Consider the following 24764-nt stretch of genomic DNA (forward strand, 5'->3'; position numbering starts at 1 on the left):
AATCAGCTACCAAATTGTGTTGGTGGCAGGTTAAGAGCATGAAATGTTTTCTAAATGTTATATTTCCTATTTCCACGTAAACAGCTGCAGAACCCATGACGGAAGTTGTCAGGACTGTGTCATTGCCAGCGAAAAAGGAGGTGTAGTTGGGAAGATTCAAAACTCTCTATCAACCAACAAAATTATCAGAAAACATGAGAAATCCTTTCCATACAGCACAACTTAGAGCAGAGAGCATGAGCAAGGAAAATGTTAGGCTTTTCTACACACAAAGGAAAACCACACAGTGTCCAGACTCAGCGTACGAAAGAAAAAAAGACATGAAAAAGAGTTACTCTGCTTATTATTGCAACATCCCCAATGCCTTTCAGTTTTCAAGCAATCTACGAAGTCTAGGCACCCATTTTCCTGGCACAACAGCAGAGAGCAATAATATCTAGCCTTTACATTTCAAATGCATGACATTTATTGGTGATCTCAAACCAGCTGCTAGGAGACAAAATAAGGATTGGTAACGAGAAAAAACAAGGCCTGACCAGCAATAGTAATCAAGTTGTTTCCCAGCCCCCACGGTAGATACCAGAAAATTGCAGAGCAATATGCTGGAGAAATGGAACCTTGGGAAGTTGGTACCACAGCTGCTTTGCTGGGCTGCTTTTGTTACTACGGAGGCTGCCAGTTCAACACATTTACAAGCCTTGAACTAAAATAATGTAAAAGTTGCTAAGAAAAAGCTCTGCAGCTCCCAAAACCATGGTGAGCTTAAGAAAAATACAGAAACAACAGAATTAGAATGCGTTCTCAATTCTGTAGCTTTTTGTAATGCATTATCATTTTCATTACCATAGAACATTCTGTTACGATAATGAATTCATAAATTAATAAATACAATGTTTCTGCAATATCTTACCATCTAGAATCACGTCTTCTGGCTGAAATTCAGACATCTGCTGGCATTGTCAACATATGCTACACAGATTAGCAGCAGCAATAATATCAGTAATAGTTGCAGCAACATGGAGATAATACTTAACAAAAAGTACACCCTTCAGTTTCAATGGGAAAACACGGTTCATGCTGTTCCCCCCCATTTCTAATTCCAGTCCAAAGCTCTAAAATTAGACCTAGTGCTCGAGAGAAGCAACAGAATTAGAATGTGACTGGCCATTAAGGATTTAGAGAATTTAAATATTAAAAACAAATTGGGGGAAAAAAATATCTATTTAAAGACCTTGCTACTAAATACATACAAATGTTCAAAATAATATGCATAGAAAGAGACTATTGCTTAAAACCCGAAAGCTAGGAGCCAGTCTTCGTACCATAAAGACTCGAAACCAACGGGTTTTGTTTCTATTCAATCTAATCTTCTGTAATAGAGGAAACTTGAATGGACATTGTCCTCTGCTGCAACGCAGTCCCTGAGAAATATAGGGTGTTTTATGCTCTTCAGGTACATTAAGCATTAAGGATAGGATTCTTAAATTAGCGTTGCTTTCTTCTACTTCTGGAGCAGCGCTTACAGCCCTGGGTGCCAAGGTAGAAAAAAGCCTATAGCACTGAAATTCCTCAATAACAGCAGTGGATCCAGAAACAAACATACATAATTTCCCCTAAATTTGGAAATAGAAATTATAACGATCAATCTGCAACTCTTTTTTTTTTTGCATTGTTGTAAAATGTCACCAGAAAAAAAAAAATTCGCTTATAGTATTTCCCTGTGAATATATTGAATAGGAAGCGCTGTTTCTCAACGTAATTGTGTATACAGATGTAACACAGGGCTGCCTTTCGGAGGCAGATAAGAGCATAATTTAGAAAAAACAGCCCTGGAACCTTAACTGATTTTTACTGCCGCTGATCTAAGCATACATTAGCAAAGTCTAAAATGAAGTATTCTGAAAGAGGTTTCAGAAAGGGATGCTGTTGAAATCTGAACGAACGCAGACAGCACCTAGGAGAGAAAAGTGAAGGTGGAGAAGGCCAAAGCTTTTCTTTCTGATTACTGCTCCTCCCTAAGTGAGCTCAGAAGTCCTGCACAGAGACCAAAATAAGCAAAACCAAAAGTAAACAAACACAGAACAAACACCAAAGTAAAACACCACCCCTTCTCCCCACGCCCAACTGCAACACTGACAAGGAGAGGAAGATTTCAATTCTAACGGAACAGTTAAGAAAGAGGACTTCCAAATGAAAAAAAAATAAAAATCTTTCTGCAAATTGGAAAATAAATATTGATCAAGCATCTTATTCTTTGTGTAAGTGTGTGGGCAAGACCTCGACTACCTACAATGACAGTGTATGAGCAAGACAAGTTTGATGGCATCCTAACTGAGTGGATTGAGAAAGAGTACTCAAGGACTTCAACTCACCACAATAAATTTGCTTTGAATCTGAGCAGAATTAAATCTCACCCTTCTAATAGTCACTACTGGGAAATGTCAAAACCACTAAGAGTGCAGAGCGTGGAATGGAGTGATCTGTATGTTCTGTGGGGGCTGCCCAAGGAGCTTCCACAAACCTACTCACAAAGTCCTGGCGAGTCCATAAAGAACTTGTAGGTCTTCCGCATCTCTAGAAGGTACTAACTGCTGAAGGCGTTCCAGTGGATGGTTTTGAGTATTTCCAAGGATGCAGACTTTACAGCCTCTCTGGGAAAACTGTTCCAATGCCTGATATCCTTCACAGTAAAAAAAGTTTCTTTTTATATTTAAAATGAATTTCCTATATTTCAACTTAAGCCCATTGCCTCCTGTTCCGTCAGTGGACGTCACTGAGAAGAGCCTGTCTCCCTTGTCATTACTCTTCCCCTTTGGGCTAAGCTACCCCCCAAGCTGAACAGTCCCAGCTCTCTCATCCTCTCCCGATGTGTTAGATGCTCCAGTCCCTTGATTCCCTTTGTGGCCCTTCACTGGACATGCTCCAGTAAGTCCATGTCTCTTGTGCTGGGGAGCCCATCACTGAACCTAGCACTCCAAACGTATCTCACCAGTGCTGAGCAGAGGAGAAGCATCACCTCCCTGGACCCTGACGGCAGTGCTTGCCTAATGCAACCCAGGGCACATCGCTGGCTCATGGTCAGACTCTTCTCCCCCAAGATCCCCAGGTGCACTTCTGCATAGCTCCTTCCCAGCTGGTCAGCCCCAGCACGTACTGGTACAGGGTCCTCCCCAGGTGCTGGACTTGGCCCTTCTCTTTGTTGCGCACCATGAGATTCCTATCAGAATGTTTAATGCTCTCTATTGAGCCTGGTTAATTGTGTAACAGTTCCTGTGGCAACTCGGCAACTGGATATCATGCTGGGACAGCTGTGCATGCCTAGGTTTCTTATCTACAGTTTAAAGCCATGTCTTTCTGGCAATAACATGAAGGTGCTACCTACTGAGATATCTAAACGCTTTTATTTAGTCTCTTAAGTAAGCCAAAGTCAATCCTCTATGAGGGGAAGAAAAAAAAAGCGCCATGGATTCTAGATTTTTGTTGTTGCTGCTGCATTTTCTATCATACAAGTTGGCAGATACCGAATCTACTTCCTCCATTCAGTAGGGGCTGATACTTCATCATCTGAAGGAGATGTAATTATTTTTCTATAGGATTCATTTATTTCTTAAAGATGACTATCTTCTGTATGGGTTTGCATTATACATTAGAAACTGGAAATACCTGTTTATTTGATGCCAGATTGAAGAGGGTTATAAACCATACACTTCCAAGCACTCCCAGAAGAGGATCTCAGATAAGACCTCCAGCTACAGTGCATTAATGAAAGTTCTGGCTTCCGTCACAAGAAAAAAAAAAAAAAAAAAAAAAAAAAAAGGTTTTTACATTCTGGATTAAGCTGCAAGGAGGTGGTGGTAATTGAACGTTAGTAATTACAAAATCCTATAGACAGGTAGTATCTGCTGAATGCAGGAGATCCTTTTAGATATTTATACTGGATATAATGAATATTGGTATTATACATAGTAAATTAACACAAACTAGGGTCATAAGCATAAAAAAAGTCTTATTCTTCATTTCAACTCTAACTCACAGGCAACACCAAGCAACAACAATTATTTTACTCAAATCAACCTATTTCTCCTTTCCTTTCTCCTCGCTGCCAATAATTGCTTGCGAAAAAGATCAAAGCAAACCCTGTCTTCTAAGCAGCGTCCAACCTACTCTGTGGGCAAATATTGTTATGCTGCGCCAACTGCTTTGTGTTATTGCCTCTGAGCCAAAAAGACATGATAACACTGTGTCCTTTCAGTGGGGACAGAGTTAACTTTCCTTCTGGTGGCTGCCGTGTTTCAGATTTGGTATGACAAGAACATTGATAACGCATATTGTTCTAGTTGTTGCCAGGTGATGTTTTTATCGTCAAGGACTTTTTCAGCTTCCCATCGAAGCTGAGAGGGAGCACAGGCAGGACAAGCTGGCCAAGGGAATATTCCATACCATAGATGTCATGCTCAGTATATAAATGGGGGTTGGACCAGGGGGCAGGAATCCCCCGTCACTGCTTGGGACAGGCTGGGCAACCAAATCACCAGCTGGTGAGAGCCACTTGTGTTGTATCATTATTTTTTTTTTATATTCTTTTACTGTTATTATTATTATTGTTGTTATTTTCCATTATTGTTCTATTAAAATCTCTATCTCTCAACCCATAGGATTTTTTTTTTCCCTTTCCCCTCTTTCTACCTCTTCTCCCCCCGCTTCTGGGGAGGAGGGGGAGAACTGAGCAAGCGGCTGCATGGTCCTGGCTGCCAGCCGGGGTTAAACCATGACATACTGAAAAACTGCACGATCCCCTTTCCAGTTAAACTTCAGTAACTTCTCGGGAATCGTGACAATATCTAATGAACAGTTTAGAGTTTTCCCAAAATCAAAATATTCTGAAAATCATTTTGCATCTACTTTCTCGTTGTTAGAATGGTCGAAAATTATGTATGTATTCAATTATGGAACCACAATATCAAAAGCTATAGTTACCAAAGAAGGTATATCCTAGATGTTTTACTCAAGTTGAAAAACAAACAGACAAACAAACAGTTTTTCTGTTGGAATTCCAAAATTTGGTTTAATAGGAATAAATCCTATATAAAAAAGTAAAGGCAAAGCTGCTGGAAACAAAAACCCTTACCTTTTTTTTCTATGTAAGATTGAAATACAGCCTGTTACATTATATCATGATTGAAGCCATTAAAATGGCATTCCAAAAAGATGAGTCACCTTATATTACCAGAAAGAAAATACATACAATATACACAGGAAGAAGAAATAAGCCTGTTCCTACTCTTATCTGTAAGAAACCATCCTCGCAAATGGTGTGACAGGAACTGACCTTCTTTTAAAAGGGAAAAAAAAAAAGATCCGCTAACTTTTCACAGATAAAAGGTCTCATTTCCTTCTATAATATTTGTGTTTTTCAAAATACTATCAGCAGGTGCACCAGATTTCAAAAACCTCTTGTCCTTCATCACATATAATTGTGCTGCATATTATATTAAGAAATACAAGCAGAGGAATGTAAGTGATGGGAGTTCAATTAAAAACAGCATAATATCTGTTGCATAGAAAATGATTCTGCAACTGAAATCAGGTTCTAATGAGAGAAAAAAGGAATACATTTTCACATATTTTTAATTACATAGAATTTCCTCAAACATGATTTTTAATAATATATTCCATTAGGTTAACATCATATTTTAGAAAGTGCATTTTCTGATTTCATTTTAAGTCTGATTTTGAGCAATTATTGTGTCATTGTTCTGCAGTAGAAAGGTTGAATTCATTTACGATGTGGTTATGCTAGTTATGATTGATGTCGCTTCTCCAAATGATAAACCAATCACCCCAATGATGTAATGTCATTTTAAGAGTGCTATAATCACATTTCTCTCAAACTGGAAGCTCTGATGAGTTCTAACAAAGATTTATTGTAGATTAAAGGCCTTCATAATATCAACAATAGATTGCTCATTTGATGGAAGATTTGATTAGGTAATTTTTTTAGGCAAATGAGTTTTCCAGATAGCCAAGAATGGCTATTGTGAAGGGCACAGGGCAGTACATGTGGATGACTATCACCTTATATCCGAGAAGGCTCATCTTAAACTTGTTGAGGAGCTATCCTGTAATTGTAGAGGTTGAAGCAAGCATAAGTGTACAATCAGAGAAACAAGAGGACACTTATCATATAATGTAATCAGTACGAGACTTCGGCTTCATCTTCAGCGTGCACTTCGAAGGCTCTGATAGAAATGTTTAAAGAAGAACCTAGAAAGCGCTAGCAAATATTTATTAATGATCAAAGATAATCTGCAATCTAAGCCTTAAATATAAATATCTTCAAACCTTACTGTTTAACCCAAACCCAAATTTAAACAAAATATTTAAATTTATTTACTTTCTCCCAAATGTCTGGATCTATGTTGCTAAGCTTCCATAGGAACTAAAATAGATTTTAAAAATTATTTTAAAAAAAGCATCATCTGCCTTTCCATATCATGTAGACGGTAAAAGCTACTCTGAAAATCTTTCAAGAATAAGGACGAGCCACAAGAAAAGGTGAGCTCTTCCAGTTTAAGGTATATGTCACTATCTGTGGTATTTTCTTATAAACTCTCTACAGGAAACATTATGAGAACTACAGAAAAAATGAGATTGCTAGAAAATGCTTATTAGCTTCCAGAGGACGTACTAAGTCGAGGAGAGCACACGCTATACAACACTCTCAGTGCTGATCAAACAATTATGCATGTGTCTATGCTTAAAAACAAAAAAACAACCAAGAAAACCCCAGCTATTTCTTATACTCTGAAAATTAAAAGTCATTACATATTATATGACTGTTTATTAAAGAAGGAAACTGAATGTTTTGGGGAAAAAATGTTAAAATGCAGAGTGAATAAAGAATATAAAGAATAAAGATATAAAGAAACAGATCCCCATATCCCCCGAACCTCTTAAAAAAAAAACAACCTCAAAACTGGTATCATATTTTCCACCTTCAAACCTTAAGTAACAAGGAAGTATACTCAATCTCTGATTATTATTTCTTTGTGTAATTATATTTTAACGTATCTAAGATAGCAACTGGATCATAGGGTTAAAGGATAATTCAGGATGGAAGGAGCCCCAGGAGGTCCCTAGTCCAGCCTCCTGCCAAGCAAGGGCAGCTCTGAGGTCACACCAAGTAGCTCAGGATTTTAACCAACTTGTTCTCGAAAACCTCCAAGGACAGAGACAGCACAGGGTCTCTGGGCAACCTCTTCCAATCCAACGCTTAGGGAAAAAAACTTTTACCTTACGTTGACTCTGAATCTTATGTTTCAACTTTTGCTCATTGTCTCATCCTCCCACCACGCACCACCAGCCGCTGCCTAAGGGCATGGTTCAAGCGTCCTGAATGCACCCGCAAAGGCCAACAGTTCCCCACCACGGTGTCTCCGGTACTGTTCAGTTCTGTGTTGTTACAGGAAAGAGCGACCTTGGCCAGATCAGAAACTGCATATAAGATATAAACTTACAGCGTTCAGTTAAATAGACAGGAACTGCACAGCAGATATCTGTGTTAAAAAAAAATAAAAGGCAAAAATAAGGAGCTATAATAGCCTTCTTTTGTTTTGCCTGTATTTCTAAAAAGGGATGGCCTCGTCATTTCTCAATTTTGGCTGTCAAAATGAAAAGTCAGCATCTGTTAATAACAAAAAAAAATAAAAGGAAAAGAAAGAAAACCCTAAGCACTACAAATTATATGACTGACAGCAGAGCTGCAAATGTTTTAAAACAGTGGCCTGAAAGACAAGAATTAATTTGCTGAAAAATAGCAGTATCTTAGTTAAATGTGACATTGGGAGTATAGAATCAGACAGATTTTGAAACAAGCAGAGACATCGAATGGCAGAAGCAACACACATTTTTAGACACAGAACCTCACCACCTACGCAGAACAGAGAACCACTGTGCATACACCTCTCTCTTACAAGGTGCACTAAGGAGCAGGAAACCCACCCAAAAAAATGAATCCTTCTGATGACAAGAATTCGATAAGATTGTTTTATGCTACTTATAACAATCCTACAACTGAAAAGCTCTCTATAGTAAAATGAAGGAAAACCATATATCATGTATGGTGTTTCCAAAAAATTTTTCCTGAAATAAAGCAGTAAGAATTTTGTTTGCCTCATTTCCATATATGTTCTCAATTTTGTGGTGATGCAAGAACACATTCGTAAAAAAACGCATAAAACCGGCACAAACATGTCACAAACAAACTCCGTATGTTTGCAATTTTCTTACCACTGCTGGAAGCCTGCTGTGGCCCTGAACACGCTCTTAGCAGATATGAATTGGGAGAGAACTCCTCATCAGGATTGGTGTCCATGATTTGATGGGACGTATTGCTGTCTAGCAATGGCATCTGGCAGCTAACTGGTGGAGGATTATGAGAACTGGGCAGCTGAGCAGATGGGAGAAGGCTAGACGAGGATGTAGGTGGAATGGGACGACCTGGGAAAGAGGAACAGGGATCAAAGATCAGCAATGAATGTAATGAAAAAAAACCAAACAGCCAAGTAATTGCAGTGTAACCGTCTATCATTACATAGGATTGCTCCTGCGCAGAGCCATAAAATCTCTCCACTGGTACAAACTTCTCCCCTTGTATCACATTCAAGGCATCGCGAGCAGCCAATGCTGTGAGCTCACTGCACAAACCTCTCCGCAGCACCAGGTTGTATCTCCTCGGGTGAGCCGCGGCTGGCGGAGGGGAGGACCTGCGAGCATGGGCTGCGGAGGGCTCCACTCTGTGGGGCACTGACACCTCGCAGCCGAACACTCACCGGCCCCCAGCCCCACGCTCAGGTGCTGCCAAATTGCTCGTGCATCAGCTATGTATTTTACCAGGAGAATTTTCACACAAATAGGGTTTTTTTTTTGCTAAATTAGACCAATGAGAAAGAAGGCTATAATGAGTTGATTCCTGGAATCACAACACATATCTGTAACCATCTCTTAAAATAATGGTGGTGTTCTGATACTTATTTTCTTTTTGTCTTTAGCAGGGAAATTGCTCCAGTACAGGCATTAACTAGAAGCATGTAACGAGAACCACATGAAGGCTACCTCCAAGCTAAGGGTCTTCCTGCATGGTTGTACATCTTTCCAAAACCCACTGAGAGCGAATTATTCCACTTGTAGAGCTGGGCAAGGCTGGAATATGGGCTGGAAACTAAGCTTTCCTGTCCTTTCACTCTCATTTCTTTCTGCACTGGTGCTGTAGGGGCGGAATTTCCTGCCTAGCTCACCAGACAGATTAATTTCAACTCCAAAACCAGATCCTTAAAGTGTGCAATATACCTCAGCCCACTGCAACAACATATTTTTGGTCACTAAACTGGTGGTACCAAATCAACAATAAAACCATTCATACTTATTTATTCGTCACTTCTGTGAACTTTTATAACTTGTGATCAATCCACTCCATCAAATGCACACCGACGAAGACAGGTTTTGGGGTGGTGGGTTTTTTTTTGTATTGCCTATTAGAATATGACCAGTTACAGGGATGAGAGGAAAAAGAGAAACATGCATTCTGGCTTCTGCAAGTTTATCTAGTGTGTTGGAGAAACTGTTCATGAATAATTTATACACAGGAAAATATGACCTCTGCGCTACTGCCAAAGTCTGCGAGGCAAAGAGAGATCTGCTGCAAGCTATCTACAAATGGTAAAACGGAGCAAAACTACATAAAATGGTGCACTCTTATTTCCATCATTCCTAAAGAAACAGGAGCAGAGCAAATACTCACTGGCTTTCTCATTTTTGAGAAACATCTTCATTTTTAGAATCAAGAGTCCCTCAATTTACATGAATTACACTAAGGTTTATACAATTAGGTAATCTTCTAGAGCCACCCATCAAATTCCACGGCAGGAAAGAAAAAAGAGAACCAAGAAAATGAAGAAAAACTCTGGCCATCCCATGTAAATTACATTTGGGGAGCAGCAGTCAAACAAAGGTACCCGTAGGTACTAAAAAACCCCTTTCACTGCATGGTACCAGTAATTAGCATGAACTAGTTTCTTGCCTTCAAAAAGTCTGAAATAAAATAAATACCTGGAGATAGGCAAGTCACTCTGATGCTTATTTTTTATTATCTTTTTAGCACTGGATAAATTGACGATAAGACTAAACGACCAAGTTATCATATGACAGAAATGGGTTTAAACTCCTCCATAGTAACCCCCATCTACCGTCTTTTATGCTACAGAAAATTCAATATGCATTGAATATTTTCATTGTGGACTTGCATTTACAAGGAAATAATTCTAATATTGATGACAGGAATAATTACTGTTATTATTCCTGATTATGCTATTCTTATGAAATACTGCAGTGAATACCCTAAACATTCAAAGGGAAGTGACTGAGCAAAACCAGTTTCTAATTATTTCTTTGCAATGTGTTGGAAACAAGCACAGAGGCTGAGGTTTGACACACCTCAGGCAGGAGTGTGACACTGTGCCCATGTGTGCATTTAATTTTCACATATTCTGGCTCTGCTTCAACATTATGAAGTTAAAAGAAGACGCTTTATAAACTCAAAATCTGCATTTCAAGTATCATATGGAAATATATTACTGTATTATACAAATTTTGGACGTGTGAGGTTATGAGATGAAGGGAAAATGATTTTTCCATCTGTGTAAACTGCATACGGTATTTCAGAGAAATTTAGGTACATTTTTGCAGAAAACATTGAGACAAATGAAAAACACAAGAATTCTTTTTGCCAGGAAAGCTAATCGCATTGTTACCTTCACGAAATCCCTGAAGACAAAGTCAAATACCTAATTACTACAGCTCTGTTTGTAGCTTCGAGGAAACAGAAGGTATCAGGGTGTTAAAAAGTTGCATTATTTTGGTGGGAAGCTGGCTCCTGAGGAAGATTTGTCCATAAGCACGTAGTAATTGAAAAACATAGATGTCTGTGAGCCATAGAACCTATTGTCAATCTGTCCTGTGGTTAGATTTCCTAACAAGCTGCCAAATTTGATTAAAACTTTTCTTGTGGTTGGGGCATTCTTGATCTTTCTATCAAGTTGATTTTGGGCATCTACTAAACTCTACAGCTTCTCCCTCTACAGTAGCGGGGGTCTAGTGGAGCATCTTCTCTCTTTATAGCCCTCCACACCTTGAACCACATAGAATATGTTAAGACACCCAAACTTTTGTAAAATTTGGTGGGAAGTGAGTTGAAAAAGTACTGAAGAGGAACAGAAAGAGCTACTATTAAGCTTTGCTGCCTTAGGAAATGAATCTAAAAGGTACCTATCTGCAGTACCACAGTTGAGAGAATGGTTGTGAAACTACCAAAGAGAACTGAACCTATGCAGTTAGGCTATGAAGAGCATGGTAAATGCAATTTATTTGTTATTATATACTCTTAAGTTGGAAATAATGGGTTCAATTCGTACTGTTGAATACCAATATCTTGGTCAAGTAAGTTCAATGTATTCTTGTACCATTTAAAATAACAGACTAAGCTTTACAGGTTTCATAAACCTGAGCTTCTTGCCAGACCCATTCATGTGTCTGCAGATACCTGAACAGTTGTATTTGGAAACACCCCATCTCTTGAAATAATTCTAAATTTCCACCACCTGACAATGGGACTTGCAATACCCTACGGAATTATAAAACATACTCTGATATGTGTTAACTTCAGTATTCTATTACACCGCTGTTTTCAAAAGTTAAATCCATAATGTAAATAGATTTTGTACAATTTGTGTCTACTCTTCGTATGCTAATATGATAAAGCTTCTACGAATAGGATTTTTACGTAGTTGTGCACTGACAGAAACCCTACGTAATGGATACTTACTTCTATTGACAGCAATAATGTCAATGTGTAACATACCCAAAGAAACAGAAAACAGATACGAATGCTAGAAAGGGAAACCAAAGTCCAAAAGCTGATACATTACATTTCAATAGTAAAAACTAGTGTTAGTTCTTCTTCCAATATCTGTTCATATGCACATTCATACGGCATATACTCATGCACGGCAAAGACTCATACAAATACCAAATACAGTATTTCTAAGGCATTTTTCAAAAAAGCAAGCAGACAAGAACAAAAGAACCTTTTCCTTCCCCTCCCCCCCATTACTTTCTCCTGTCATTTATCTTATCTTACTACTTAAAGAAAAAACTTGATAACTCTCCTTCTGGAGGGCATTCTGACTGGGGAGAGCTTTGGGCTTCCATGCCACATGGCACCTCATTCTGCCATTTTTACCCTCTTATCACTTACATTCCCTTTTTTCCCCCTAAGATTATATAGCAGACAGCATAGGCTTATTATTTCCATTTTTCCTTCTTAACAGTCACATCTTTCTTCATCAGCCCAGGAATTTTTATGAAACCATTCCTCAATTACTGCTATACTTTAAGTCCCTAAGGCTTAAAATCTGCCATAGAATCAACATTGAAAAATGGTGCCACACTTGTAGCTGGCAGTGATGCCACAGCTCCACAACCTCCTTCAGGAAGACACTCACAAAAGCCGAGCGTGCACATCAGACATCGGTGTGAGGAATTCCTCTATTCTCCTTGTTAAGGACAGCTTCACAGCCAGACAGAGGGTGAATAAGGCACAAGCTCACCAGTGCGAACCTGCCATGCGTGGTCACGGTGTGACACAGCAGTGGGGTGACAGAGCAGACTGGCTCCAGCCCAGACACTTGTAAGACAGCTAAGAAGCGTTCTGTTTGTCCTAATCACAATAACACATTTGGGAAAGAGATACTCTGGTTGCTGTTACCCTAAAAGACCAAAAACCCATCACCGGGGAGGGGGGGGACACCAAACCAAAAGAACAATAAAAAGGACTGCCTGCAATCACTCTTAGCATTAATATACATAAATAAGATACAACCAAAGAAGAGAAGCAGGATGCTTATCAGTTACTGAAGGATTTTTGTGATGCACTTTCCATACTCCCCCTTCTCCCTCTGCCGGAAAAGGACCTATGGAGTTTTGTGGATGAATAAAGCCCGTGTATGCGTGAAACCCTGGCCCTATATTCCACCATGGTGCATGACAGGAAGCAGGGAACAAAAATGACAAAAATTACTGATATTTAAGAATTCTGACACATGAGCAGTCACTATGAAAGTATGTATTATAAAAATAGCTCCTGAAGAGCTGTTAAGTAACCTTTCATCTAACTGTCATATAGTATAGTGTTACTACCCAGCACCACCACATAAAACCCATAAATGTATATATATTTATATACATATTTATATATTTAAATATATTCACACACACAAGTATTTAGAGACACGTATGTAATATCAAAAAAATAGCATTATTTTAAGAGGTCTAAAGGATCAATCCAGATGCCTTAAATAGCCATTTTGCATTAAATTTGTTGGGGGGAAGATCACAACCTGTATGTTGCCATCCCAGGCTCCTATGTTATCCATTTCTATATAAAATCTTGTTTTGTTAGAAAAGATCTGAATCCCAGAGGTGATAAACACAGATCTCACCTGCAATGGAATTCTCAAGCTCAGCCCTTCAGGAGAATCTCACTTCTAAGGTTAGCACATGCGTAGCAAAAATCCACGTAGGTTGTTCAACCCTCTGCATTTTCAGCGCGTCCCACTGAGAATTTCATATACCTAAGCAGCATATCTTCATTGATAAATTAAATTTATGAAGCCATCTTCCTACGTGTAGAGGCTTTTACAAGCAAAATCAAATTTCAATAGCTTTAAACAGCTGGTAATCTTCATAATCAAGAGGTTAGGATATAACTATTTTGTACTTCTCTAAGTTAGGCTACCTGCTATTCATGCAGAAAATAAATTATCTGTAACAACTATAGTTAGTTACATACATTACTCTCAATAAAGCCACTTATGTGTCTGTTCTACAGCTCTGGTCACAAGGACTCAAACAGAAAAGATGTACACAATTAAACTCACTGCGCAATCCTCAACACATCAGATTGCAGAAAGAGGGGAAACTTTAAGATAACTGGGTTTTTGGGTTTTTTTAAACAACCATTTGGAAGATGTAGTAGTATTCAAGCATTAATGCAGGAAGCTAGGGAAGTAAAAAGTGAAAGGAGATGAGTTGTTTCTACATCACTGATGGCACCAAAACAGAAACTGTAAAACACTTAATTGGCAATTAAGAGTTTGACATTTACTGATTGAAGCTGATTTTCATGTTACACCAATACAGAGTATTGTACCCTATATAAAGTAATCCCATAAAATTATGTGAGTGACTTAAGCGATGGACAGTATCGTTAAAGCAGTAGCTGTGTTGCTCTTATTTACTCAAATCCTACAAGGAAGGCTATCTGGTAATGGCACTGGCTGGACATTAACTAGAGATGATGCAAGAGAAGGATCAGATCTCCTCCTCATTTTCCCCCGTACTTCAGGGACCGGAGCTGGAAAGCTGCACGGAATGGATACAAAGGAGGTGGCCAGGACGGACCCTGCTGCCAGGGGTGACCCCCGCACCGCCCCCCTGCGGCACACGCCACCTTCTCCCTGCACCGCCACATCAGCCTCACTGAGGCACCTACATCGTCAGCAACATTCAGTTCACTCTGAAGAGTGAGAAACGTTGCTAAATGTGTCAGCAAACAACTAGATAACCTAAGATGCATCTTTTTTGCAGTGCGAAGCACTATAAATTAAGCAGGCAGCTGATGAAGGTGAAACTTTCCCAAGGTATAGCACATTCAGCACACTCTCCTGTTCCTCCCCAGAATAATGGCTTTCTGCAAGAAAAAAACCCCATCCTTCCAGTATGTGTGCAAAGCACGTCTTGCCAATGGGCTGTGTACTCGCAAGCAGAGTCATATTTAATAAATTAAATATATATTGTCATAACTGGCATAAGGAATATAAATATTTTGTATTTGATGAAATTACTAGAGTTAAATGACAACAGGAAAAATCATCCATTTTCTGTATGGTAACAGCATCTATTATTTTTGTAGCTAAAACGGCATTTGTACTTCAGCGCAGGGGAGGCCAGCCTGGAGCCCCAGCAGGCAAAGCTGTTCTCGGGGGTGAAAGCCATCTTCCCCCAGAGGTGAGCAGCCTGTACTGCCAGCTCTCGGGAGGGAGACAAGACACACCACCTAACAGTTACCTCATCTAGCGAGGAGCAATGCTAATTTATCTGTAAAGAGGACTCCGGTAACCCTTTATTCATCAGACCGCATTTCAAGTTGACAAGACAAAACAAAAGCCCAGAATGAAGCACACAAGAAAAAAAAAAAAAAAAAAAAAGGAAAGAAATCTAACAATTTGGGATTATTTTCTTCAGCACCAAGTTGCCTTCTGTTGCCTAAACTCCTGTTGCGTTTTTTCTCTAGGGCAAACAAGCTTCAAAACAGCAAAAAAAGAAAGATACAAATCAGGATTTGGATGACAGAGAGTTATCAGTGAAGAAAGGTACTTCGGTGCTTCTGAAGCTCCTATCTCTCTGAAAGCAACAAATGAACAAAACCAGCCAAGCTAAGAAAAATGTTTTCACAGAGTCTATTTCACAAGAGTCAAAGGAGAAAATAAGGTCTTCCTAAAAGCGTGGGGCTGATACTCCTGCACAGACCTGTTTATTGATGTTTTTGGATATTTCTCTGCATCAAAACAGAGTCGGGGCAGTGAAGGACGACACTGATCCCATCCTGTCATACCAGGGGACGAGAGAAGGTGGCTCTGAAACAATCAAAAAAGAATGCCAAAAAAGAGATCTAGGCACAGTAAGTCATCACCCGTGATTTACGTAACAACAAACCAGCCAAGACAAACCCGCACTATGGGTTTGTATCTCCCATTTAACAAAATGAACAACACCCTACCTGCCTTGCTTAGTTTTTCCAAAACTTTTGTTATGCAGAAAAAGCACAGAATCCAAGGGAGAGCATGATCAGAATGGAGATAATAAAAAAAATAACGATAATTATGTAACTATGGTTTAGGCACGAATATGCCCCAAAACACATTTTTTGTCCATGTATAAAGAAAGGTTTGTACCTTTTGTCAGCAGCTGCTCTGAGAGCAGAGCCGCATGGCACGCAGAGAGCCCGTTTATGCCATTTTCTCCAACACGCTGTAGATTCTGCTCTGCCAAGTACGAAACAGTGGAGCCATTTGCAGAGTGAGATGTCTACGTCTTTGCAGACTGCGTGTATGACGGCTACTGACAACTCCCTCCCTGGGGCTGGCTGGAGCCACGCTCCTTCAAGAAGAGCTTCACTTGGGCCCCTGAAGCCCTGAGACCTTTCTCCCTTTATTTTTTTTTGGCGTGTTTTCCATTTCAAGGTGGCTGTAATGTTGAAAGGCTTGTGTTGCCATTCCCCAGAGCAGCAGGAGCCGAGTGTCAGCGTTGCTGAGGCACAGCTCCATCACGTCCCTCAACACTTGCTCTCCTGTTGTGTTCAGCGTGAGTGACAGCACTTCTGTTGGCGAGATCTCCAAAGATAACACTGAAGCCACCAACAAGCCATCATCCATACCCTCCCCTCTCCAGCAGGCCATGGAACCAGCTCTTCTCTCAACCACATCCACATTTCCTAGAGCCTTTCTGTGAAACGTCAAAAAGCAAAATCAACTCTAAGGGGACCAAAGCCCTCAGGAAAAGGGCACTGAAGAAATTAACGCATACCTGCCAAGATCTCTACCTTTATGAAAATATGAAACAGTAACATAGAATGATCTGATGCAGCATAAAATATAGTTTTGAAAGATTCTTAAATTCACATCGTACAAGAAAAATAGTGCATTTCCTCAGAAGACGTGATCCTAGAACCCATGATCTTCCCTGTGTACGTATAGCATTTTAATAGTCTAGGAGTTAAAATGTTGCTTAAGGAAAACTATCCTAAAACTCAAGGCTATTTCTTCTTAGGTACAGGTTATAATTCACATATCCTATGTAAGCAATCCTACAGGGGGTGGGGGTAGCGATTAATCAAGAAAATCCCAAATACAATAAAATAATCCTAGATTTTTCGTGACAGAAATGCATACAGTCTCATTGTTGTAGTTCTAGTTAAATTTTGCTGGCAGGAGAAGAAATTGTTTATAAGGTATTGTAAGTGATAGAAAAAAACAAAAATTTTGAAATGGCAACCAGTTTCAGTTATCAAAAAAAAAAGGAAAAAACCCAGTGTTAAAATATATTCATATTTAATATGTTCCTCTTCCCTGTCGTCCAAAGTAGAACCATTTACTGCACACCCAGGAATATAGTTTGAGAACTGTATTAGGAACTGTAATAGAAAAGGGATGAACAAAAAAGAACCAGCAAGTCCTGGTCTCTATTTTTTATTATGGGTGCATTCTACAAGCTTGTTCAAATTTTGTTATCTGCCTTAAACCATTTGACCTCTGTATGCGGTTAACATTTCCTGAAGTACTGCGCATGTGTAGCTCTTGAATATGAAAATCACTGTACCAATGCAAGATGTTATCCTTACCAAAATCTATGCAGAAGAATAAGACTAACTTGGAAATCAATCACTTCTGACTTTCAGTGTTAAAGTTAAATTAATTTTCCTAAGCGATCCATCTACAAAATATATCAGTTTTATGGAATTTGGATATTAAAAATAAGTAGACAGTCATGACTTAAAAATTGTCTAAACCAATTCAGTACGTAAAGGAATAATTTGCCGCTGTCAAAAGCTACTGTCACTTAATTCTTGTCTTGTTAAATCATCTGATGCCCCTTTCTTTTTTAGTTAAACAAAGATAAATAATAAAAACAATTTACAGCTAGAAGATGTTAGGGTTTTGCAGCTGTTCAATGTCTTTTGGGCAGATTAGATTCTGTAATGAGAAGTTATAAGCCTCATTTTATAAAAGCTGTTGCTGTCTTGGGAGAAGCATCAGTGAATAAGATTAGAAAACTCTTTTCCTTCATGAACCTATTACGCTAGTGAGCTGATTACTTGGCATATGTTTGATACCTTCATAGCTGGAAAACAGTAATTTCTTTCAGTGATTTTTTCCCATCGCTCATAAAGTCAAAATGTCTTCTCTAATCTTACCATACCTCTGATTTAGCCAGTAAAATCAGAGCAAGACAAAACAGACATATCCACACGAACGTCATTCACGTGAACTTGCATCAGCTTCCCTAAAAAAGGTTACACTGAGCGAACTATAACTAACATTAAATTATAACAACTCATCAGCTGCCTGTTCCTTGTGGGACAAAAATAACATGCTAAGATTAGGAATGTGTTTAGAAGATTTACAATCAACGTTATGTGACTGAATTTCCATCTTTATCGTAGTGTAACAATATGTGTAGCTTTTAAAAATTGGGAGGACAGAAAATTTCCTATTTATCAATCTTATCAGCTCATACAGAGCTAAGCATTCACGCCAGGGAATTCCACTAATGAAAGGGTTGTCCTTAGGCCCTAGGTAGGTAATTAGCAGGCACCCTGTGAAATCTACCTCACATAAATCTACAAGTTCTTGATTTGATCTTTATTCTAGTGACACAGAGAGGTCAGACTATGCTGTGCTAAAAGCTTGTTTCCGCTGTCCAAACACCGCCTGTTTAGCTTCACCTTATTTTATTGAAGTTCTAAATACTGTTAAGCAACTACTCACACCATCTCCACTACGTATCCTCCTGAACGATGTTAGCTTTCCTTCTGTTAGAGAAATTTATTTTCAGGAACGTTGCAACAATTAGTGATTCGGGTGCCTGGAGTCACTAATACATGGGAAAAATAACACTATCTTGAACAAACATGCGAAAACTCCAACCTGTAATTATTATTATGTATTATTTAACAAACTCTGTGAAAGTCACACAAAGATAGTACTAACTGGTGGGAGTTGGATAATGATTAAAGAATTTGTGTTAACTCTTTGCAACCTGCTGAAAAAGCAGCTCTAATTTCTGATGAACAAATTGGAAAAGAACACAAATCAGTATTATGTAAATTGTTAAGTAATTTAAATAATTGGCTTCAAATCTGCTCTATCATACAGAGTATTGCCAGTCCTACATTCTGGCTAGTTCTGCTTCAGGTTACCAAAGTCTGCTTTTCTAAGTTACACCTCCAGTTTAAATTCGGTGTTCCTATTTGCTTTGTAAATGCATGTGGAAGGCACTCTGCACTACTGCTAAACATCTGCTGTGATTCACTCTGGAGATGTTTGCGTCTTAGTGCTAGGAGATACTAAGGTACAGGAAGAAAGCTACGAAGGGAATTAATCTTCCATTACTCTTGATACTATACTTACATTTACATGATATTATCTTGATATTTACATTTTTCTTGCTTCATCTGGTTTCTTCTCTCAAGACCTCATCTTGCATTTCTTACACAACCCGTATTGACATTAGCAGAAGTTTTGGGTGTAGCAGGAAACTAAAGGCTTGACTTTTTTTAACAGATCCTGCTTCAAGAATGAACATCCCACAGTGTAACAGCAAAATTTCAGCTCCATATAAGTCAATACAAATAGTATTTTTGCCTTCAGCACAGCCAGGATTTCACCTGAGAGCCCTAAAATGCTTTTGCACAGAGAGAAGCTCCCCCAGCAGCAGTCTTTTCCTGCCGGGAACTGCTGCTGCTGCTGCTGCTCATTCAGCTGGGGATGGTCCACGGTGCCCAGCTCTAGGAACACGGCTTGGAGCTAAACCGCAGTTCAAAACCAAAGGGTGAAATGAAATGCCGTCACTAAGGCAGAGCTAGGCCTGGTTTGCCCTGTAAAACCTCTCTGATGTCTTCTGGTAGAGCTGGCTATTCCCTGAAGAAGACAGGGAATACAGAAAGTAACATAAATAGCGGATTATGGACAAAACCACCCAAAGCGCTTGCAAATGAGCGATTTAAGTGCAGGTAAAATTTTGTTCACTCCCAATATTGAAAAAGGCTTGAAATATTTCCATCTTTGTACAGTTGATTTCCAGTTCAGAGTTTGGGAAGAAGACTCAAATAAAGAAACATAATATAAATGATGGAAAAAAGGACAATACAATTTATTGTGCGTGGGCCACACCTTACATGAACACTAGAATCTGCTCACCTTCCCTACGTGAAAGCTGAGAAATGTTGATTTCTTAAGTGAGGTTTATGTCAAATTTCACTTTATGTAAAAAGATTTAGCCAAAATAAAGCCTTTCTGAGTGGCAGATTGCAACACAACAGCTATCAGACCATTAACTATTTTAGCACTGGTGTTTATCACCATAATTAATGGCACTCTGGGAGAACAGTACAGGAAATTAAAAAGATAAAATTTCCTTTTAATGAAAAGAAATCGCAGACATGAAAGACCGCTGTATGGAAAACGTAGCTTCACTCTGCAGTACTAAGAAAACCTGTAACCTGATTAAAGGCATTTGCAAGCAAAAAATCAGGGATGTTAGAAAGGTAAGAAATCTTTTTGTTATAGTTGCACAGTTAAATTTGCCAGAACGAAGGAATAAAGACACGTGTTCTTCCCCAAAAAACAAAGGGGCTTTGTTCCATGCCTTTCGGTAAAGCAAAAACCCCACTGAACGTCGAACTGGCTACAGAAGAGCCTGAACGTGCTATTCTGTATTTCAGTGTCAACTGTATCTTTAAAATAACGACAGTTTCTCTCATCTTTTCGATCTTAAAGCACTGTATAAGTACAGCTCAGAAAGACATGGCCAGAGAAGAATTAAAGCAACTGAAGCTGAAATATGCTACTTAGGAATCCAAAGTTTGTTTACACCATTAGAAGGCACTCAAATATATATCCCCATAAATGACAAGGTCCCAGCAGCAAATTAACAGGAACAATTTTCCCATCTCAGGAGCTGTCAAGATGGGCTCTGTTAGCCAATTTATCTTACTCTAGCACATCTCTGGTGCTTGTCAATCAATATGTGAAACATTTGGTGCTGATTGCCATTTTTCTATCCACTTCCTTTTGCCTCTCGTACCAGGCAATTTACTGCAAGTCAATCAAGGTTGAAGCAGACCTTGTTTAAATAAAACACTGTTGAGTTCTTTTCACACCAACAATTTCAAAAACAGAACGAGCTGTAGCTTTTCACATTTACATTTATACTACATTTTCTGTTTTTCCCAAATGCCACGCTCAAGCTATAAGTCATAACTAAACTCAGCCGAAGGCTTACGGAGAAAACAGTCAGGGAAGATGAACTGAATATAACTGTATATGCTTTCACTGTCAAAAACTCAGTCCATGAATGGAGACAGAGAACATTAAAAAGTACTTAAGTAATCTGGGATCATTTCTTTTTCACCCTTGCTTGAAGTCGGGCCTCCACTACCATAAAAGCAACTTCTAACTTGCCTGAACTTCTTAACTGAAGATAATTATGTCAAATATTTACACTGCGATTTTAAGGTAAGAAGGAGATCAACTACTGTATTTATAACTGCAAGTCGCAAGTAAAATTAAGAAGAAAATCAATTCTCCCAGCTAATATCTTGGCCCTACGTTAAATACACTGACAGCTCCCCCTTCTCATCCAGATGAAAAAATCCCACAGCAACCCCAGGTGACACCACCTCTCACCTTGGCATCGCCCGTAAGCAGCGAGGTAGAGAAATGTGACAGAAACAACTAATATTACCTGCTGTACGACTGAAACAACATACACTTATAGTAAGTAACACTTGGCAAATACAATTTTTAAAACTTGGACTCATTTCTGCACAGCAAGAGCTGGTTTTACAAACTATACCTATGCAACTTTTCTGCTGCGCACGCTATTTCAGTTTTCAGGTTCACCGGGGACTGCAAAATTAACCATGTGATCACTGACAACAGTGAAGCACAAATCTACCGCCTTCTGAGTTAGAACGGCGATTAAATACCTGTGCTGCAACTATACGGACTGACAACCATTTATTCATCTTAACCCTGTTATTTGTTAGATCCACATACACTAAATCCAAAGACATATAACAGCAACAAAAGAAAATGCAAGCCAGATCAACCCCTAAGATCCCACAAGTAATAATCTCATAAAAGCAACAAAGGATATATTCCTTTAATAACCAAGAGACAAAGAAAGTGGCTATGTTACTGTTCTTATTAATAAGATTATCCATTCCTCCCCTCTTTAATTTTAAATGATGCAGAGGTGTCAGACATTCCCCCCTCAACAGCATATACATATGCTAGTATATATAATATATATATTATTTTATATATATTTTATATGTATTATTTTCTAGTGCACATATATATGCTAAAAAATAAATCGCTATACACGTGCTAGAAAATGAACAGATTTTGAAAAAGACAAAAAATTATCAGTTCCTTCTCTGGTCAACAATTTACAGCTATCATAAAAGTATCAAAAGAACTTAGATTCTTAAAAAGGATGCCTGCTGTAAGAGTCTCAAATTTGCCTGTAATTAACATCTTGTAAAATTTCATGACAGAAACATCCCTGCACATTTGCTAGTACTTTAATGTGAGACCTAATATCTTCTCAATCCATAGCACATGTGAGAAAATACACAGACCACCTATAACGGAGTCAAAGACTGACTGAAAAATAAAACAAGCATATTTTAAGGCATACACAATCACCAGTCTCATCCTGTGCGGTATTTAAAAATACTTATGTTATACCAACATAATGCATGATAGAACTCAAATGAGTTGTATTTCACTATCTTTTGCATAAAGAATGCACTCGTTTAATTATAAAAGAAGAAACGCTAAACATTTTAGAACATTAATCTAATAAGAAGCAAAAACCTCTTGCTGTTTATCCTCACTGGGGGGTTATACCGCAGGTAACCCTTCTGAGGCAGTCCCCAGCGTAAGGATCTTCCTTTATGCTGCTGCAAGTAACAGGAAAAAAAAAAATCCACGAATATATGAGAGTTAGGTGTATAACACACATGGGGACATTATATACACACATACAAATATATAAGTACACACACAAGTATATGTGTATGCGTACTAGGATACGTGGCATCCTAACCCTACCAAGAGTTGACCTTTGAGTTATTTTCAGAAAACAAATCTCATTACTCATGAGAAGGAAGATATATGTTTCACTTTATATTGATATCATTAAGGAAAAAACCCTCGAACAACAAATCAGCAAGCTAGAGATAAGAAAAAGTGTCTCCTGCAAGGCAAAACCAGTTAGCCTGATTCATGCAAATCTGATGTAAGTGTATGCCTCAGTAACAATAGCTGGTACCCCACAATAAAAATTACCATAAAGGTAGTATAACAATTCCAGATTCCTAGTTTAGGTTTAACTAATGACAAAAGATAATGGGTGATTTTCTTGCCTAGTCTTCAAAAAGATGCCTCCCACACTAAGCACGAAGAATCACACTTACATAACTCTTATTTTATCGTTTTCAATGATAGAACACTTACGTATTAAGAAATTTTCCATTCATTCCACCTCACATACCTAAAACATCCCTGAAGAAAAAAAGATGTCATTTTAATCCTCAGAAAGCTCTGGGCTTATTCAAATCTAGACTTTGCCGCTGGCCAAGTCATGCAGGGTATTTTTACAGTCCTCTCAGCTGTCACTCGGAGCTCGCAGAAAGCTCATGTCTGGAATGGAGGTTTACAGCTGGGCTCTGTCAATTTATTGGAGAAGCGTTTCCTCCAAAATAAAAACAAACACAACAAATAAAAACCCTACACCTGCTTATGAACTGTTTATCTCTGCTCATTGCAAAAATTGTCTTTTCATCACTAACATATTTTTCCAGCAGTTGTACCGATTCCTTGGTGTATGGTTTCTGATTATGCATGTAAAAAGGAATGCAAAATGTTTCTGCTATAGAAAGAAGCAACAAATGACGGGTGAAGTTACTTGATAAAGGAATGCCCTAAATGAGCAATGGGCTTAGGTCAAAACGGTTAAAGAGCGTCCCCTTCCTGCCCCCCGCCCCACTTCTCTGTCCCCTCAAATCATCTCAGACTTTCCATTAGGGCCCCACAAAGGCTGAACACAACATCTGATGGATTTTAGGGGAATGTAGATGAAGTTAGCAGGACAGAGAGGATCGATACAGAGAGAACCAGCGTACACAGCCTGACATATCACCTGCCAGAGGGTTACAAAGGAAGAGTTAGTTACAATTCTCTCTGAGAAGTCGATCACATATTTCACTATCCTTACCATGAGCCAAAAGTCCAGGATTTCTATCTGTTCCTATCCTCTTTCTTTCCCCCCCAAGACTGTTTAAAACCTTCATTTTAACCTGTACCTGCAATTTTAGCTGCTAAGAGAATTGTGCTTTCCTGTCTCTCTACAGCCCCAGGGACTAATTGAGAAGATTACCTGAAGGCTCGAGGTCTAAACGCTCAAGGAAGAAAAACCTGCTTAAAACCGTTTCTACAAAGAAGAATGACACAAATAGGAGCAACTGGGAGATCTTTCTGTCACTGGAGGCTTTTATATTACAAATGACGGTATGCTGTATGCGATCACGTGCCGGGAAAAACAGTAATAAGACAGTGAGTTTCAGTGATTTCTTTTATTGCAGTACATAGAAATCTAATTGACAGATAAGCAGCTTGTTTTCACTACAAATTACGAAACTCAAAAGGAGTCTTCATCTAAAAATATTCTAATCTAAGCAGGGATCAAGTTTCTTCTGTCTTTGCTAACTTGCTATGGTGAACAGATGAAATTTGTTAAATATGTAAGGCTGAAATAGTGCTTCTCTCCAGCTATCCTGGAGATCACGTTGAAGTGGTTCTGAG

General features: G+C 38.8%; 1 protein-coding gene across 20 annotated transcripts in view; it reads right to left on the reverse strand.

Annotated features, from left to right (window-relative positions):
• The window catches only part of TENM2 (teneurin transmembrane protein 2), a 668147-nt gene that overhangs the window by 223562 nt on the left and 419821 nt on the right, over positions 1–24764 (reverse strand). For 16 of the 20 annotated variants that reach the window (XM_063349519.1, XM_063349517.1, XM_063349514.1 and 13 more), the window contains one exon: positions 8290–8499. The exons of 2 other annotated variants lie outside the window; for them this stretch is intronic. In XM_063349519.1, coding sequence (XP_063205589.1) covers positions 8290–8499 — 210 coding nt within the window. Of the gene's footprint in view, positions 1–8289; positions 8500–12557; positions 12592–16067; positions 16085–24764 lie in introns of those variants that run through there. 2 more of the 20 variants (XM_063349524.1, XM_063349523.1) reach the window with 2 other exon arrangements.

Source organism: Chroicocephalus ridibundus, chromosome 11 (assembly GCF_963924245.1).
Source record: "Chroicocephalus ridibundus chromosome 11, bChrRid1.1, whole genome shotgun sequence".
Classification (NCBI taxonomy): Eukaryota; Metazoa; Chordata; class Aves; order Charadriiformes; family Laridae; genus Chroicocephalus; species Chroicocephalus ridibundus.